Genomic DNA, 17,996 nt, shown 5'->3' with positions numbered 1-17,996 from the left:
AATAAACATTTTATGTAACTTTAACTTTTATGAAAGTTTTATAAAACATATATGTTTTATAGAATGAATATAGCTATATCTGTCTATATCTATATCTCAAATGTCTTATCTTCCAGGCCACAGAGTTTTTTGGCCGATGTGTGTAGGGGGTGAGGAGAGTGGCTGGTAGTACCTTAGAGGTTGTACCTAAGCAGGGAGAGTGGCCATGGGGAGGGGAGAAGGGAAGGGGAGAGGGCCTGGCAGCCACCCTGAGTCAGGGAGGGGGAATCATCACCTTGTAGACTTCTAGAAGGGGACGTAGTCATGACTGGGATGGTTAGTGCTGTCCTGGTAGGTGGGAGGAGTAGGGAGATAGGAGACAGAGGACTGGGGCCACAGGGGTGAGGGGCCTTAGAGGAGCACTGAGTGGGTGAGATAATTTGTATTGAGATTTTGGTGAAGGCCCCTCTGTGCTTCTCCCCAGGCTAGTGTGACGGCAGGTAAGGTCCCAGAGGTGGCGGCCTTGGGCGCAGCTGAGAAGAAGGTGAAGATGCTGGAGCAGCAGCGCAGTGAGGTAGGTGGCCAGGGTGGCCGTAGTGGGAGGATCCCTCTTCCCTCCCAGGACCAGCAGCACAAAGGCTTGCCCTGGCCTCCTGGCTCTGGCAGGTCCCAGGTCACCATGAGGAGTTGGCATGGTGACCACTGACCCACCTGCCCATGGATGAGGTCTGCCTCCTTGACCTGGACTGCTCTCTCTTGATCAGTCTGTTTGCCTACAGCGGTCACTCTGAGGAGGCGGCATGTGGGGCATGGCCTAACATTGTTGGGGGTAGAGTTTAGGCAGGCTCCCATGGTAGACTTTGGATGGTGGAAAGAGGTTGTGATAAGTTAGGCAAGTTTTAGCATCACTGATGAGTGGAGGGACCCTCGAGAGGTGGTTTAGGGAGGGCCCATCATGGAAGGAGAGAATTAAGGCCGCTTCCCACTAGTCTGGAGGCTCCATAAATTTACTGTCCAAATTTTTAACGTTAAAAGCTACCTCAGCTGGATGTGGTGGCTCATGCCTGCAATCCCAGCACTTTGGGAGACTGAGGCAGGCAGATCACCTGAGGTGAGGGGTTCGGGACCAGCCTGGCCAACATGGCAAAACCCTGTCCCTACTAAAAATACAAAAAAATTAGTGGGCATGGTGGCACATGCCTATTAATCCCAGCTACTCAGGCTGAGGCAGGGAGAATTACTTGAACCCGGGAGGCTGAGGTTGCAGTGAGCCGAGACCACGCCACCGCATGCCAGCCTGGGCAACAGAGCAAGACCCTGTCTCAAAAAAAAAAAAAAAAAGGCTACCTGCCTCTATTGGTGTAACTACTTTGCAGATATTTTGAGACTCCCATTTCAAGAATTTTCATAGGCAAGAATGAAAAGGACCAGCCAGCAGCTGAAGCCTGCCACAGAATACTGAGTGGATTCCTAAACTCCATTAAGGCGATGGCCGGGTCTTTAGGTAGTTAAATGTCCCCCAGTACCACTAAGGTGCAGGAGCTGGTTCGTAAGAGTCTCTTAGTTTCCCTCTGCTGCCAAGAGAGAAGCCACACTGCAGAGTCCCTGTGCTGCAGTCCATTCTGCCTTTTCCCGTGGATCTCACATGTGTTCCTCCTCCGCCTCCTCACACCCCTAGTCTAGTCCAGTCTTTCCAGACCCGAGGTTGAAGTGCAGCTCCTTTTTGGTAGACACTTGTTCTGTCTGTTCCATCTAGCCCCTTTCCACACTGCCTAGGTGCTTCTCTAGAACCCCGAGCCTGCCTGTGCTCGTCCTCCCGCACATTTGAAAGCTTCTTGATGTGCATGTTAGTTTTAGATTTCTTTTTGTATTGTTATAAATGTTTTTTTTTTCTGATTTCAAAAGTGATATAATGCTCGTTACAAAAAGATCAAGAATACCACCTCCTAGAGAAGACCACAACTGATTACAGTTTGTTGCATATCCCTCAGTTTTTTTCGAAGTAGAATAAAATTACACATATACGTGTGTGTATATGTATGTGTATATACACACACTGCTTTACAGATTATTTTTTCTTTTCTTTTTTTTTTTTTTTTTTTTTGAGACGGAGTCTGGCTCTCTCGCCCAGGCTGGAGTGCAGTGGCCGGATCTCAGCTCACTGCAAGCTCCGCCTTCCGGGTTTACGCCATTCTCCTGCCTCAGCCTCCCAAGTAGCTGGGACTACAGGCGCCCGCCTCGTCGCCCGGCTAGTTTTTTGTATTCTTTAGTAGAGACGGGGTTTCACCGTATTAGCCAGGATGGTCTCGATCTCCTGACCTTGTGATCCACCCGTCTCGGCCTCCCAAAGTGCTGGGATTACAGGCTTGAGCCACCGCGCCCGGCCTCTTTTCTTTTTTATAAAATTAACTGGGTCAGGCCTGGTGGCTCACACCTATAATCCCAGCACTTTGGGAGGCTGATGCAGGAAGATTACTTGCATCCGGAAGTTTGAGACCAGCCTGGGCAACATACCAAGACCCTGTCTCTACAAAAAAATAAATAAGCTGGGTGTGGTAGTACACATCTGTAGTCTTGGCTACTTGGGGGGCTGAGGTGGGAGGATCACTTGAGCTCAGGAGGTTGCAGTGAGCCATGATCACACCACTGCACTCCAGCCTGGGCCTGCCTCCAAAAAAAAAGTAACTGCCTTTGAGAGTGTCTATTCATATCTATAAAATATACTATATTCCTTCAATTCTTAGTAATTTTTTATCATATACAATGTTTTTGAAATTGGTGTGGATCCTTATGACACATCTTTTTTTTTTTTTTTTTTTTTTTTTTTTTTTGAGACGGAGTCTCGCTCTGCCTCCCGGGCTGGAGTGCAGTGGCCGGATCTCAGCTCACTGCAAGCTCCGCCTCCAGGGTTCACGCCATTCTCCTGCCTCAGCCTCCCGAGTAGCTGGGACTACAGGCGCCCGCCACTTCGCCCGGCTGGATTTTTGTATTTTTTAGTAGAGACGGGGTTTCACCGTGTTAGCCAGGATGGTCTCGATCTCCTGACCTTGTGATCCACCCGCCTCGGCCTCCCAAAGTGCTGGGATTACAGGCTTGAGCCACTGCGCCCGGCCCTTATGACACATCTTAAGGATCAGGACCAATACTCCTTTTGTTTTATTTAGTTGATGATGTAGGGTTGTTTTTCTTCCCTGAGGAATTGTTATATCAAGAGTATGGTGGATAATTAGTGTCATCTTCTAACTGAGGAAGTGTGGTAGATGCCTTATTTTCTGTTTTCTTTTTTTAAGACAGGGTCTCACTTTGGTTGCCCAGGCTGGAGTGCAGTGGCATGATCTCAGCTCACTGCAACCTCCGCCTCCTAAGTTTAGGTGATCCTCCCATCTCAGCCTCCCGAGTAGTTGGGGCTGTAGATGCGTGCCATCAGGCCAGGCTAATTTTTGTATTTTTTATAGAGATGGGGTTTTGCCATATTCTCCAGGCTGGTCTTGAACTCCTGAACTCAAGCAATTGGCCCTCCTTGGCCTCCCAGAGTGCTGGAATTATAGGCATGAGCCACTGCGCCTGGCCACCTGTTTTCTTATTTTCTTAACAGCTGCACATTGTCTGTTTATACTATCATTTACTTAACCTATCTTCTGTGCTTAGACTTGTCTCTGGATTTTTTTGTAATACAGATATTGCTGAGATGATTAGCCTTGTGTATCTATTTTTGCACACTTTGTGTAAGTGTTTCTATCGGTTAAATTATTCAGAGTGGAATTATTGGGTTAAAGTTGATGAAAATGTGAAATTTCAATACATAACCCCAGACTGCCCTCCAAAGAGGTGTGCGTGTGTTCCACAACTATTCACCAGAATGATGCAGTTTCCATGTCTTAGTGTTAATCTTGCTTTCCTGGCAAGGTAAAATGCAGCAGTGGATAAAGGTAAATGACTTTGAGTAACATTGAGTTTTTGAGAGGTGAGAGGTGGAGACAGTGTCTGTAGCCACTATTCACACACACTGAGCGCACCTTGGGACGCTGGTGTACATGGGGCAGGAGTTGGTTCTGCTTACTCCTTCTCTGCTTATCTCCTGCTAACTCCAGTCTCTCGCCACAGCTGCTGGAAGTGAACAAGCAGTGGGACCAGCATTTCCGGTCCATGAAGCAGCAGTACGAGCAGAAGGTAATGTGGGGTTCCTGGCCACGCCCACAGGGCATGCCTGGTCTTCATCTCACTGCCTCTTTAGCAGCTTTGAACCTTGGGGAGTGGCCACGCTGAGCCCCAGTATGGCCCAGAGGAGAAGGTGGGGGCAGTGTTGCCTAGGGGCAGCCAGGCCCTGCCCACATCCTGGAAGTGCTCTACATCCTTGCCTTATACACTCCTTCTCTCTGCCTCTGAACCCAGATCACTGAGCTGCGTCAGAAGCTGGCTGATTTGCAGAAGCAGGTGACTGACCTGGAGGCCGAGCGGGAGCAGAAGCAGCGTGACTTTGACCGCAAGCTTCTCCTGGCCAAGTCCAAGATTGAAATGGAGGAGGCAAGTGTGACTGCTGGTCCCTGCAGAGTCAGCTCCCCTCCACATTAGCAGAGAGTTCACTGGAGCAAACAAGCCAGGAGCAGGAGTCAGGAGACCTGGGGGTCTAGTGCCAAAGAGCTCTGTGACCAAAAACACAGGCACGTTCCTTCCCTGCACTGCAGTTTCCCATCTGAAAATTGAGAAGATTGCATTAACTGCAGCTTTGCACATTTTCTTGTTTTTATTCAGAACTTTTTGTTCCATTAAAATCGTAGGGACTGGGGAACTGTACAGGGAAGCACACCATATAAAAGATCCAAGCAGGTGGCCAGGCACGATGACTCACGCTTGTAATCCCAGCACTTGGGGAGGCCTAGGCAGATGGATTACCTGAGGTCAGGAGTTCAAGATCAGTGTGGCCAACATGATGAAACCCCGTCTCTACTAAAAAAACAAAACTTAGCTGGGTGTGGCGGCAGGCACCTGCAATCCCAGCTACTCAGGTAGCTGAGGCAGGAGAATCGCTTGAACCTGGGAGGCGGAGGTTGCAGTGAGTCGAGATTGCACCATCGCACTCCAGCCTAGGCAACAACAGTGAAACTCTTTCTCAAAAAAAAAAAAAAAAAGATCCAAGCAGGCCTGCTCTGTAGCACTTGGTGGGGTGGGATGCTGCTAAGTGTTCACCGTAGTGATGGTGATTTGCCAGGGAGGGGCTACAACATGAAACAGAGCTTCACTTATCCATTCATGCAGGCATTTGTCCTCAGAGCCTGTCTCAGGCATTATGCTTGGGCATAGAGTCCACAGGAACAGCTCAACCCTGCCCTTGCTGGGAAAGAGGTGCCAGACAACTAATTACAGAAGCAAATCAAGTAAAAGTGTGTTAAGTATTGCAAAGAAGACCAGGTTGAGTGGCTTGTGCCTGTGATCCTGGCACTTTGGAATGTCGAGGTGGGAGGATTGCTTGAAGCCAGGAGTTTGAGACCAACCTCGGTGACACAGCCACACCTTGTCTCTACAAAAATAAAAAATTAGCTGGGTGTGGTAGCGTGCACCTGTAGACCTCGCTACTCAGGCTAAGGTGGGAGGATTGCTTGAGCCCAGGAGTTGGAAGCTGCAGTGAGCTGCAATCATGCCGCTGCACTCCAGACTGGACAACAGACTAAAACCCTGTTTCTTTAAAAGAAAAATGTATGGCCGGGCATGGTGGCTCATGCCTGTAATCCCAGCATTTTGGGAGGCCAAGGTAGGCAGATCACCTGAGGTCAGGAGCTCGAGACCAGCCTGGCCAACATGGTGAAACCCCGTCTCTAATAAAAATACAAAAATTAACTGGGCGTGGTGGTGCATGTCTGTAGTCCCAGCTACTCGGGAGACTGAGGCACGAGAATCGCTTGAACCTGGAAGGTGGAGGTTGCAGTGAACTGAGATTGCGTCACTGCACTCTAGCCTGGGCGACAGAATGAGACCGTCTCAGAAAAAAAGTACTATGAAGAAGAAGTTACAGAGATCAGAGAGTGGGCATAAGTGGGACCAGATTCTTTCTTGAGGGGAAACAACAGGTCCCCTGAAGTAGTATCTGCCCGGTCGTATATCTGACTGAGACCAGCCAAGGCCCATCAGGACCTTGGAGCAGCTTAAAGAGGAAAGGCCACTTGACTGCCAGACTCTCGGGAGATTTTATTTATGTCACCATGTTTTCCCCTTCATGGGAACTGGACATGGTCTTTTGCCTAGCTTCAAAATGGACGTTTTCAACATGGATTGCCTTTCAGAGTTCCTCCCATCAGCATGGGACACCAGGGGCCTTATTTGAGCTGTCAGCCTGCATCTGTGACACCCCCTTACTTTAGAGGTGTGGTAGGGAGAACACTTCTGTCTTTCCTTACGAGTGCACAGTCACATCTGGTGACTCACAGCCAGACATCCTGGATCTTTGGCCCCTCTCCCTTGCTAACAGTGATAGGTGAGAGAAATCCCTGGAATCTGAAGGCTCTTCCCTATCAGCTGCAAGGAACGCAGGGCTTTTCATGACAAGGTGTGGCCCTGTAGATAGTACGCATTTTGGTAAAGGCCATGCCCATCTGGGAGCCTCTTGATGGGGAGTCCAGAACGATTGCCACGGAGTTCTGACCAAGGCTGCCCTCTGCAGTCCATACTGACTAAAGGTCACACAGGGCTGGGTGAAAACTAACCCCTGCGACTGGTCTCCTAATCGCATGCTGTGAATACACAGTTAGGAAATGTCCACACACTACAAAGTGAAAGTTTCCCTGGACTACCTCCCCCTGCCATGATCCCAGGCCCTCCCCAGAGGGAACCACTGTTACCGTTTTGGTGCATCCGTTTCCAGACCTTTCTCGCATATATGTACACATAGGAATATATAGTTTATTTTGGGATGTGCCTTGTCTTTCCACTGCACTATGCTGCCATCCTCTAGTTTAAACACCTCCTTTGACATGGAAGGGGAGAGAGCAAGGGAATAGGAAACCTGGGTTCTAGCCCCAGCTAACTTGGGTTTGTCACTTCCCCTCTCTGGACATTTGTTTTCCATCATATTACAGGGCTGGGACTTGATGCTGTCTAAAGGCCATCCCAGTCTTGGCTGTCTGTGGCGAAGCCCTGCTGGTTCCACAGAGGGCATGGAACTGCCTCCTGGAAGCCTTCCCTCCGCTGTGGTGATCTTTCTTTTAGCCCCTCAGTACTTCGTTTCTTTGTGGAGGAGCACGCTCTGCCTTACGCCACAGTGCTCTCTGGGCGTGTCATCTCCCCTCTAGGCTCCAAGGCTGTACGAGCTGAAGTGTCTGTTAGGGATTATCAGTAGTTTATCGCTTTCTGTGGATCACAGAAGACCCCCATGTGAATATGGTCAGAACTATGGCTTTTCTTTCTAGCAGATTACACACAGACAAAATTCTGCTTTCAGTTTTGGGGCTCACAGCCCTCCTGAGGCCTCTGTGTGACTCACGTTAGGAACCCTGTACCTGTGACAGGTAGGTAAGTTTAGACAAGAGAGGGCTGTGGCAGTGCCGGGGGTCTCAACTGCTTAGTGGATGAACTGGTGTCAGAATCCAGGGTCTTCTACTCAACTGAGCTGCTGCTTTTTCTTTTTTTTAATTATTATTTTAAATTGACACATAATAATTGAGGGCAGGACCAGATGGACATTACTGCACCGACCCCAGGTGCCTTGCACGTGAGCATTGTGGAGTGATGACCAGCGGAGAAGTAGGAGCTGGGCCAGGCAGGACGGAGTCCGAGGCCTCCTGGAGAGGCCATCCCTAGCCAGCTTACCAACCCTGTGTTCCCTGCAGACCGACAAGGAGCAGCTGACAGCGGAGGCCAGGGAGCTGCGCCAAAAGGTCAAGTACCTGCAGGATCAGCTGAGCCCGCTCACCCGGCAGCGTGAGTACCAGGAAAAGGAGATCCAACGGCTCAACAAGGTGGGTGTCTTGGCCCGGGTCCCTTGGCTAGGCAGGGCTCCCTTGAGTCCAGCTGCAATGCCCACCCCATCACTGGCACCCCCAACCATTCAGCTCAGGAAGGGTAACCCCCAGTCAGTGAACTGGCATCCTGTTTCCCGCCTGTTCTGCCATTGCCTCCCACACTCAGAGTGACTCAGCCCTTGGATGAGCCTGTGTCACCCATCCCTCTGGAGGTGCACTCTTCCCCTTACGCCTCACCTGCCCACCCTGCTTGTCAGGGTTCACTTTACCTTCACTTGCTCAGCAAAGCCTTCCCTGAACCTCATTCAGGTTGCTCTGGTCTATGCTCCTGAGGTCCCAGCAACTTCTCTGACACTCCTTCTCATGGCTCATCATCACTTATTTAATTCTGTCTTCCCATCTGGCGGTGGGAGGTGCACACCTTCACCAAGGTGTATACCCTAGGCGCCTTGCACAGCTCCTGCCATCGAGCACGTGTTCAGCAAACACTGAAGGGAGTGGAGGAGCACGGGTTGAGGGGCCCGCCCTTGTGCAGTGGGATCCAGAGAGACGGGGCCCCCAGGGTGGAGGCTGGGGAAACCAGAAACCGTGTGGTCTGAGCCAAGCAGAGTGGTCTAGTCCCAGCTTAGCGTCTCCAGCCTCTTCAGTTCAGTTTTGCCGTCTGAGCCCCGGTGGGAATGGCTCTGGCTCTGGCTCTGCCTACCTTCCAGCAGGGTTTCAAAGATTCAGGCTGACGGGAGGGAGCTTTGAAAGGAAACATTCTCTGAGGGCCTGGAGGAGTTAAGTTCATGGCTCAGCTTTTCCTTTCGTGCTAATTGTTTTTCCTTTCCCTCTGCCTCCTGACCCTGGTCACAGTGGACTCTGGCATGAGTTGAACATTCCTAGGCCTGCTGGGGAGACCCTTTCTTTTTGGTTTTGGTGTTTTGTAAACACTGATTATGCCAAGTCTGGGGCCCTTGACCTGTTTCCAAAGAAAGAAAAGCCATCTATCCTGAGCTGGGGGACTTGGGGCTCTAAATAGAGGCAGAGAATTGTCCGTGCTGCTGATCATAAAGATGACCTTGGAGGTTTTCTTGGCAGAGCCGGGGACAGACACCATGTGGATGAGTAATGCAGGGCATGTGGCGTTCTTTGCTCATGACCTCAGGCATCTCCCTGTCCCTGGACCTCAGTCTTTTCATCTAAAAAGTGGGGTGGAGTAGGAAGATAAAGTGGAGCCATAACTTCCCCTCGGAACATCCTGAATTTACTCTCGGTCCTGCAGTTTCTTTGCATGTCTAGGGTAGCTGAAGAGACCAGGTGGAAGCCTGAGTCCAAGTTGGGCCAGGTCTGTATCTCCCCATGGTCCAGGGAGGCCCATGGGCGATGCTGAGGCATGCGAGGGGAGGCCCTGCTGTCCTGGGGCTGAAGTCCGGGGTGACCAGTCTTGAGACGTGTTCCAGAGTTCTGAGTAACATGTTAACAGAGTTCAAGGGGAAACATGGTTAACTGAAACCTTTAAGGAGATGTGAGCACACTGTTTATATAAAGAAAAGTATTTTGTGAACCTGATAGATTGAGTACTTTTTTTAATCTTCAGAATGTTATCTGGTGATACTTCAGCCCACTCTCAGGGTTAGAAAGGGAAAATATTAACTAAGTAGAAATTAAATCCAGTCTTCTCTACATACAGAAGTGTTGGGGATGGAAGGGGTGGTTTGGATGGGGATGGGTTGCTGAAGCTGAAGAATCTCAGGGCAGGCCAGCTGTTGGGGAGGCTCAAGCTTCCCCCGGAGGACTTAATCTTCCTTCTAGGTCTGGATGCTAAGAATTGAGCCACACCTGTTCAGGGAAGGGGAGATTTCCCCTTCTACATGACAACCAGTTTAGCCTGCTGGGTAAGAGCATGTGCTGAGCTTGAGTCTGTGCTCTGCCACTTACTAACTGTGTGACCTTGGACAAGTCCCTTCAGGTCTCTGAGCCTCGGTTTTCACATCTGTAAAATGAGGATGATGATCATAGACTTTTCTTCATGGCACTGTGCAGAAGATCCAGTGCTACCCTACTGATTAGCATTCTACACATATTTCACTGGATCTTCTGCACAGTGCCATTAATGGTGGTGGCTATTATTAGTGTCATTATTATTAGGAAGGAGGTCCCTGAGGATGACCCCTTCAAAGGGCCCTGATTTCCAGGGGTTCCTGCTGATGGTCCCATCTTTTCTCTCCTTGATTCCAGGCCCTGGAGGAAGCACTGAGCATCCAAACCCCACCATCCTCTCCACCAACAGCATTTGGTAGCCCAGAAGGAGCAGGGGCCCTCCTAAGGAAACAGGAACTGGTCACGCAGAATGAGTTGCTGAAACAGCAGGTGAGGCTTCCGGGAGGAAATCAGGTGCGAGGTGCTCAGTGGGAGCTGGAGCTTTCCTGAGGGCCCAGACGGCTTGGAATCGCGTGGAACTTGTAATTAGTAATCCACTTTCTGGCCATTGGCCAGGGCCCCCGTCTGGCTCTAGGTTTATCCTTTCCAGCACCATAGCCCTAGCTTAAGTCATTCCTCTACCACCTTTATGATTTAGCCATCTCTGTGCCCCACACGTGCTATCATTTACCTAGTATTTAAAAAATACATTCTAAATAAATGAACTTAAAAGGGAACTGTATATCACTGCTGTAAATGGAAAAACATTATTTGTCACAAGTAGAAAGTAACTGTAAGAGATAAACGCAATAAAAACAAAACAATGTTGTTAAACTCTAGCCAGATACTCTTGCCAGATGAAGACTCTGAAGTGGAGTTCTTTTCCCCTTTATTTAAAGGAGATTGGCAGGTACTAGAATGGTATTAAAGACCTACTAGACCTGAGGGACACAGAAGGATTGGGGTGAAAGGAAATGAAAAGGCTGTGGCTCTCCCATTGTCTCCGTGCTATTTAATCCTATGCTTCTGATCCTCCTAAACCGCCTTGAACCTAGCCAGTGTCTCAGCTGATCTGCACTAAGCATGTGAAACTACAGGCTAAGAGACAGAGGCAGGCCCCACCCAACCTACCTCTGCCGGGGCACCCCGGAGCCCTAGCAGAGTTTGTAGGGTCTCTACCCTCAGGGCCAGCAGATCCAAACTCCGGTCTCCACCAAACTCTAGTTCTGTGGTCACTGCCCCTGTGGTTCTCAGCGGAGTGAAAGGATTGTACTGGTTGATGGCTTTCAACCTTGTTTTTAAAGCCGTATATCCTTTGTTCAAATAAAGTCCTACCTTGGGGCCCAGAATGTAAAATAGAGGGACACAGAACTACTCTGTTTGAAGTTAAGGTGGGGGCTGGAGGTGTACCTGTCCCACTCTCCATGGCGACCCCCAGCTCTGCCATCTGTGACCCCAGCAGGACGCATGGGAGTCTGGGCCTGAGGAGAAATCCCCACTCAGAACCATCCCCCTCCCTCTCTTCCTCCTCCCTCCACACCAGGTGAAGATCTTCGAGGAGGACTTCCAGAGAGAGCGCAGTGATCGTGAGCGCATGAATGAGGAGAAGGAAGAGCTGAAGAAGCAAGTGGAGAAGCTGCAGGCCCAGGTCACCCTGTCGAACGCCCAGGTGAGAGTGACTGGACCCAGGAAGGGCGACTGGCCTGTCCTCCTTGGGAGAGGGGGTATGGATTGGAGGGCCCTGGTGAGGCTGGATGTCGGGACACTCACTGCTTCTCTCCAGCTCTGCAATCATATTTGACCTCGGCAAGGCCCTTCCCCTCTCTGACTCTTGCTTTGTACAATGACGAGGTTTACTCTAAGATACCTCTACCTCTGACTTTCCACAGTCAGTTCTAGGGCTTTACTGTCCCAGAATGGAATTAAAAGATGTTAGCACAGAAGCAGCGAGGTTCACGCGAACCCTCTTGACCTGCGCACAGACCACTGTGATGAGCAGGTGGCCTGCAGCAACAGCCTGGGCTGCGCTCGGCCCTCAGGACCCTTTCCCGGGGCTGGCCCACGCATGGTGGCCCAGAGGGAAGCATCAGCCGGGCAGTGCTCTCCGCTGGTCAGGCCCTGGATCCGGGCCTGGCCAGAAACCACCTTGCCGACAGTCTTTTCTCCCTCCCTTCTCTCAGCTAAAAGCATTCAAAGATGAGGAGAAGGCAAGAGAAGCCAACAGACAGCAGAAGAGGAAAGCAAAGGTGAGGAGGCCTGAGGGAGGTGGCAGCACGGACATCATCTCACCTTCCTCAGGGAGCTAGCCTGATGGGCGCACGGTGTGTGCACGGGCGTGGGGACATTCTTTGCTAACTAACTGATGAGTAATACAGGAAGAGCCTTAGAGCAGTATTGGTATAGAGACAGTCTTACGATGCATTAGCTGTCATCGGTGTTGACATTCTGTGTCCAGGTAGCACCCTTCCGTGCCCATGTGACTAGCCTTCTTTGGCCGTGTATGAGCGTTCCGTGTCCATGTACCCACTTTCTGTGCCCATATATGAGCCTTCCATGCCCATGTATCCAACTTTCTGTGCCCATGTACCAGCCCTCCGTGCCATGTACCAGCCTTTTTTGCCCATGCCCAGCCTTCTGTGTCCATGTACAAGCCTTCCATGCCCATGTGCCCAGCCTTCCATTTCCATGTACCAGCCTTCCGTGCCCATGTGCCCAGCCTTCTTTGTCCATTTACCAGCCTTCCATGCCCGTGTATGAGCCTTCTGTGTCCATGTGCCCGGCCTCCCATGCCCATGTGCCCAGCCTTCCATGCCCATGTACCCAGACATCCGTGTCCATGTACCAGCCTTCCATGCCCATGTACCAGCCTTCTGTGCCCATGTACCAGCCTTCCATGCCCATGTACCAGCCTTCCGTGCCCATGTACCAGCCTTCTGTGCCTATGTCACAACCTTCCATGCATATGTACCTAGCCTTCCATGCCCATGCAGCCTTCCATGCTCATATATCCAGCCTTCTATACCCATGTATCCAGATTTCTGTACCCATGTTGCAGCCTTTCATGACCACGTACCAGCCTTTGGTACCTAGCCTGCTAGCCTTCAGAGAGCTAACGTTCTAATTAGAGAGAGGGTGATGAGGTGGGTGTCCCGTACAGCCTGTTACAGGCCAAAGCCAGATGTGAGCCTTTCTTGCAGGCCTCGGGAGAGCGCTACCACGTGGAGCCCCACCCGGAACATCTCTGCGGGGCCTACCCCTATGTTTACCCGCCTATGCCAGCCATGGTGCCACACCATGGCTTTGAAGACTGGTCCCAGATCCGCTACCCACCTCCCCCCATGGCCATGGAGCACCCGCCCCCACTCCCCAACTCCCGCCTCTTCCATCTGGTGAGTCTGTGTCCCTCCCTTGCTCCAGGGCACACACAGAGGCTGCCCCAGACACCTTCCAGAGAGGAAGGCTAAGTGAGGGGGTCAGAAACTGCATCCTTCTGAACTAAACGGCACCATGGTGGCAGGTGGGTATCCAGGGCCTGGCTCTGGCCTGCTACCCAGGGGCAGGGATCTGGCCACGATCCCGCAGGACTGCCCCACAGCTGTTCAGGGTCACTGGTGTGGGGCAGAGAAGGCTGAGTAAGAGTGCAGGGTAGGAAGGAGGACTCCCTCCAGGCCCCAGGCCAGGGGTATCAGAGTTTGGGTTTGCTTTTTCTTTTTTTTTTTTTTTTTCGAGACGGAGTCTCGCTCTGTCGCCCAGGCTGGAGTGCAGTGGCCGGATCTCAGCTCACTGCAAGCTCCGCCTCCCGGGTTCACGCGATTCTCCTGCCTCCGCATGTAACCAGGTTCCAGAGCCTCACCATGTTTCTCTCTCTTTCCTTCCCTTTTCTCTCCACTCCCCTCCTTCCCCTCATCTTCCCTCCTCTCCCCTCCCCTCCTGTCCCATCCTGTCCCCTCCTGTCCCCTCCCCTCCCCTCCCCTCCTTTCCTCCTCTCCTGTCTCTCTTTATTTTATTTTATTTTCTTTTTTTTTTTTGAGATAGAGTTTCACTCTTCTTTGCCCATGCTGGAGTGCAGTGACGTGATCTCGGCTCATTGCAACCTCTGCCTCCCAGGTTCAAGCTATTCTCCTGCCTCAGCCTCCCGAGTAGCTGGGATTACAGGCATGCACCACCACACCTGGCTAATTTTTTGTATTTTTGGTAGAGACGGGGTTTCTCCATGTTGGCCAGGCTGGTCTCGAACTCCTGACCTCAGGTGATCCACCTGTCTCGGCCTCCCAAAGTGCTAGGATTACAGACGTGAGCCACTGCACGTGGCCTCTTTTCCCTTCTTATCATTCTTCCTCCAAAGATCTGCTGTTGCTTGTCCCATTTTCCCCAGTCCTCTGCCACAGCCCCACCTTAGGCATCCCAGCTTTCCCCTAGACCATTACAGAAACCTCCTGGCTGGCCTCCTTTTCAGCTTCTCCCATATGAACATTCTTGGTACACATCTTTAAACACCAGAGTATAGTACAGCACTTAAGAGATTGGCTCTGGATTTAGAAAGACCTGGATTCAAATCCAAGCTTAGCCATTCTCCTTGCTGGATGACTTTCAGCAAGTTATCCCCTCTGAGCCTCAGATTATTACCTGTGAAATGGGAGTGCCAGCCTGGGTTGTTATAAAGATTCACTTATACTAGACTAATATAGATTTAGTATTGCCCTGGCACAGTAGGTGCTATTGTAATTTTCGGGTATGGTTATTGATTATTAAGCACCAGTTTTGTCGCAGCCGGAATACACCTGGCGTCTACCCTGTGGAGGGGTTCGAAATCCAAATCAGAGCTCCCAAATGATGGACTCTCCCACGGCCAGGCCTACAGAACCAGGTGAGCCCCTAGTCCTGAGTCTTGGTCCTTCCTGGGGGAGATAACGTCTCATCTGCCAGCATTGCCTAAGTCTGGGGTGATGTTGTTACTTTCTGATCTTGGTGGAGGAGAGGCCCAGCTTTTCAAAACAGTGTTGAATGGAGAGCGATGGCAGCCACAGAGGGAAGGGGGCTGAAACCGTTCATTCTAGTGCATTATCTAAATGCCAGGCATTGTGTGCTAGGTGCTACGGATGCCAAGAGAACAGAAGCAGATACAGTCCTTGCTGTTATACAGCATAATGTCTAATGAGGGAGGCAGAAATGACTAAACAGACACCACACAGACAGGCTACACTCGAGTGCCCTAAAGGAAGAAGAGCAGGTTTCTGTGGGAGAAGATAGCAGAGGAAGCCGACCTAGACTGGGGGCTTAGGAGAGCTTCCCAGAGGCGGCAGCATTTGAGTTGAGACTCTCAGAATGAGTGGCACTAGTTAGGTGGAGAGGTAGCAGTGTCATGCTTTTGCAGAGAACATGACAAATGCAGAGGCCTTGGTGGGAGGAGGGGAAGTAGGGGAGCCGATTTGAGGATCAGAGGGAAGACCAGTGTGGCTGGAGCCAAGAACAAGGTGGGGAAAGAGAGGGGCAATGCAGGGTTCGGGGTGTAGCCAGGCCCTGACCGTGCAGGCCTGCAGAGCATGGTGGGAGGCCTGGGTCTTATCCTCAGCATAATGTGTAGTCACTGGACATTTTTATAGCAGAGTGGTATGGCCATATTTCTGTTTGAAAAGCTCCCCTGACCATGGTGTCCACCATGAAAGGCTGAAGGACCTGGAGCTGTGTCCACTCGTCAAAAGACTGGGACCTTAGCGACTGCCATCGCTCCCTGCAGAGCTCTCATGGGGCACAAGGCACTGCCTCGCCTGTGGGACTTCTGGGAACACAATTATAACTAGTGGGTGGGAATGACAGGGAGGTCAAGTCCATCGCAGCATGAAGAGGAACTTTCTAAGGGACACAGTTGTGCAGAAATGGAGCCAGCTCTGGGAGGTAGCGAGTGTCCCTTTGCAGAAGGTGTGTGAGTAGAGGCCATGGGATGGATACCTTGGAGGGGTTGTGATTTGGAGGATTTGGTGTTTGGAAGAAAGGATTGGACTGCTCAGTCATTTTCTGTTTTTCCCTGAAGAGCCCTACGAGTTCAGTGAGCCCCTTAGAGGCTGCTTTGATGAGTGGTAGAGGTTGGTTTAATGGGAGGGGCTCCCTCCCCAGAACTGCTCCACTTCCGGGGTCTGGAGCCAGATTGGGTTCAAATCCTAGCCCCACTACTTCCTGGACCTGGAACTATGAGCAAGTCATTCAAAACCTCTTAGTGTCCCAGTTCCCTCTTCTACAATGGGATAATAACCTGCCTTCTTCGTAGGGCTGGGGGAAGATTACATGACCAGCGTACCTAAGGCACTTAGCCCTGGCACTTGGTAGCACCCAGTAACCCTAGCTGTTATTTTCACTGTTCCCGTATTGCATTCCATAAGAGATTTTGAAACTCACTCTACCAGATAATCATGAAGTCCTCAAAATTTTTGTTTATTTAGAGTCTCCAAAAAATGACCGTGAGGGGCCTCAGTGAGACCAGATTGTGTCATTTGGCTCCACCTTCATCTTGCAGAGCCAGCTGACCTCAGATTGCCGAAAAACTAGAAGCCACTTGCACGGTGTGGCCAGAGCCTCAGCTGGATGAGAGGCTGAGATGGGTGGCCAGCTTGTACACCAGTCCCTGAACTGAGCTGTTTACAAGACTGGGGAGGCTCCACCCAGAAGGCTTTCATGTGTACTCTGATGGGAGTGACTGGGAAAAACTCACTTCCCTGCTGCTGAGTGGAGAGAGGCCTCATCCGGCTTTGACCTGCCATCTGTTGCAGAAGCCTCCAGGAGCAGCAATCCTAAGAGTGGGGTGCAGTCAAGATCCCCTTCCTTCAAAATCTCCCAGAAATGGTTTCAGGCCCTCTGGTGCCATGACCAGTTTGTGTGTGTGTTTAATTTTTGCTTCAAGCTCTAGCAGAACCTGCCCCATGCACACCCCTACCCCTCTGTGAGGAGCTGTGGGAAGTGTGGGTTTATTTTCGGAACAGAAGAGAATGATGGATGTTCTGGCTGTGGGGCCTTCACCACCTCCACTCACAGTAGCCTTGCTGAAGCCATCGCAGATGGGAGAAGGTCATGCCAGCCAGGTCCGATGAGGGGCCCCAGCCTGAAGCTGCCAGGCCCTGAGGTTCAGACCCTGGACCCTGCAGCTGGAGGCCTGTGGTGCCAGAAGCCCAGATTAGGGTGGCTGTCCATCCCTGGATAGCTATTTGCACGAATCATGGACATAAATCCAAGTTGAAGATCAACATTCTGACTCATGTTCATTTATGCACTAATGTTCCCCTATCAACCCCCTGCTTTCCTGGATGCCTCCTTCTGTTCCCTTTTCTTCCTTTCCCTGAGAGGGTCACCATTACTCAAGAGTAATGGTGACATATCAGGGCCTCCCTGAGGGTAGGGCAGCCAGGGGCAGTCGAAGGAGCCTAGGCCAGGACTCAGGGGACTTGGGCTTAAGTTCCAGTCCTGCCCCTCACTCGTCAGGAGACCTGGGGCAAGGCGTGGCCCTTCTGTGAGCCTCAGTTTCCTCATCTGTCAAACAGAACCTCATCTTAACCTTAAATGACTTGAAGAACTGTGGGAGGGAATGAGAGTAGATCAGAACTGGTTTTATAAACTCCCAATGCTGAGTGACAGAAGCAGAGTGGGCCAAGGTAGGAGCCAAAAGCAGAGACCCAAAGCAAAGCATTCTCTGATTTCTTTTTTTTTTTTTTAAGAGACAGTCTCACTATGTTGCCCAGGTTGGAGTGCAGTGGCTATTCAGACTCAGTCATGGCGCACTATAGCCTCAAAATCCCACATCAGCCTCCCAAGTAGCTGGGGCTATAGGAGTGCACCACTGCACCCAGCTATTAGGTTGTTGCAAAAGTAATTGTGATTTTTGCCCCATTTTTGTAGCGGGGGGGGGGGGCCTCCCTCATGAAGATGTCACCCCTGACAGGGCTATGTGGCCCTTGCACTCTGCCTTGGCTGATCTCGGAGAATTGTGGGGTAGGGAGGTAGCCTTGGATTTTGCCATATGGCGAAAACCGCAGTTACCTTTGCACCGACTGTAAAAAGTTTTTGTTGTTGTATTTGTTCTTTTCTCATCCTCCCCACTTTACCCGGCCCCACCTTCTCCTCCTCACTCCCCACCCAGGCGGGAGCAGCCACCATTGAAGAAGCAACACACACAGT

At 51.0% G+C, this 17,996-nt stretch overlaps 1 protein-coding gene across 12 annotated transcripts in view; it reads left to right on the top strand.

Annotated features, from left to right (window-relative positions):
* Window positions 1-17,070, top strand: part of TNIP1 (TNFAIP3 interacting protein 1) — a 59,294-nt gene extending 42,224 nt beyond the window's left edge. For 6 of the 12 annotated variants that reach the window (XM_033180633.1, XM_033180641.1, XM_033180631.1 and 3 more), the window contains 10 exons: window positions 464-553; window positions 4,084-4,149; window positions 4,372-4,503; window positions 7,800-7,928; window positions 10,152-10,283; window positions 11,377-11,502; window positions 12,014-12,079; window positions 13,031-13,222; window positions 14,604-14,700; window positions 16,271-17,064. In XM_033180633.1, the coding sequence (XP_033036524.1) occupies window positions 464-553; window positions 4,084-4,149; window positions 4,372-4,503; window positions 7,800-7,928; window positions 10,152-10,283; window positions 11,377-11,502; window positions 12,014-12,079; window positions 13,031-13,222; window positions 14,604-14,700; window positions 16,271-16,305 (1,065 nt within the window). In that variant the 3' untranslated portion in view covers window positions 16,306-17,064. Of the gene's footprint in view, window positions 1-463; window positions 554-4,083; window positions 4,150-4,371; window positions 4,504-7,799; window positions 7,929-10,151; window positions 10,284-11,376; window positions 11,503-12,013; window positions 12,080-13,030; window positions 13,223-14,586; window positions 14,701-16,270 lie in introns of all 12 variants that reach the window. The other 6 variants (XM_033180639.1, XM_033180637.1, XM_033180640.1 and 3 more) reach the window with 6 other exon arrangements.
* The last annotated feature ends 926 nt before the right edge of the window (window positions 17,071-17,996 follow it).

This window comes from Trachypithecus francoisi, unplaced genomic scaffold (assembly GCF_009764315.1).
Source record: "Trachypithecus francoisi isolate TF-2019V2 unplaced genomic scaffold, Tfra_2.0 Lachesis_group2, whole genome shotgun sequence".
In the NCBI taxonomy this organism is placed as follows: domain Eukaryota; kingdom Metazoa; phylum Chordata; class Mammalia; order Primates; family Cercopithecidae; genus Trachypithecus; species Trachypithecus francoisi.
This window is presented reverse-complemented; position numbering and strand designations above follow the sequence as displayed.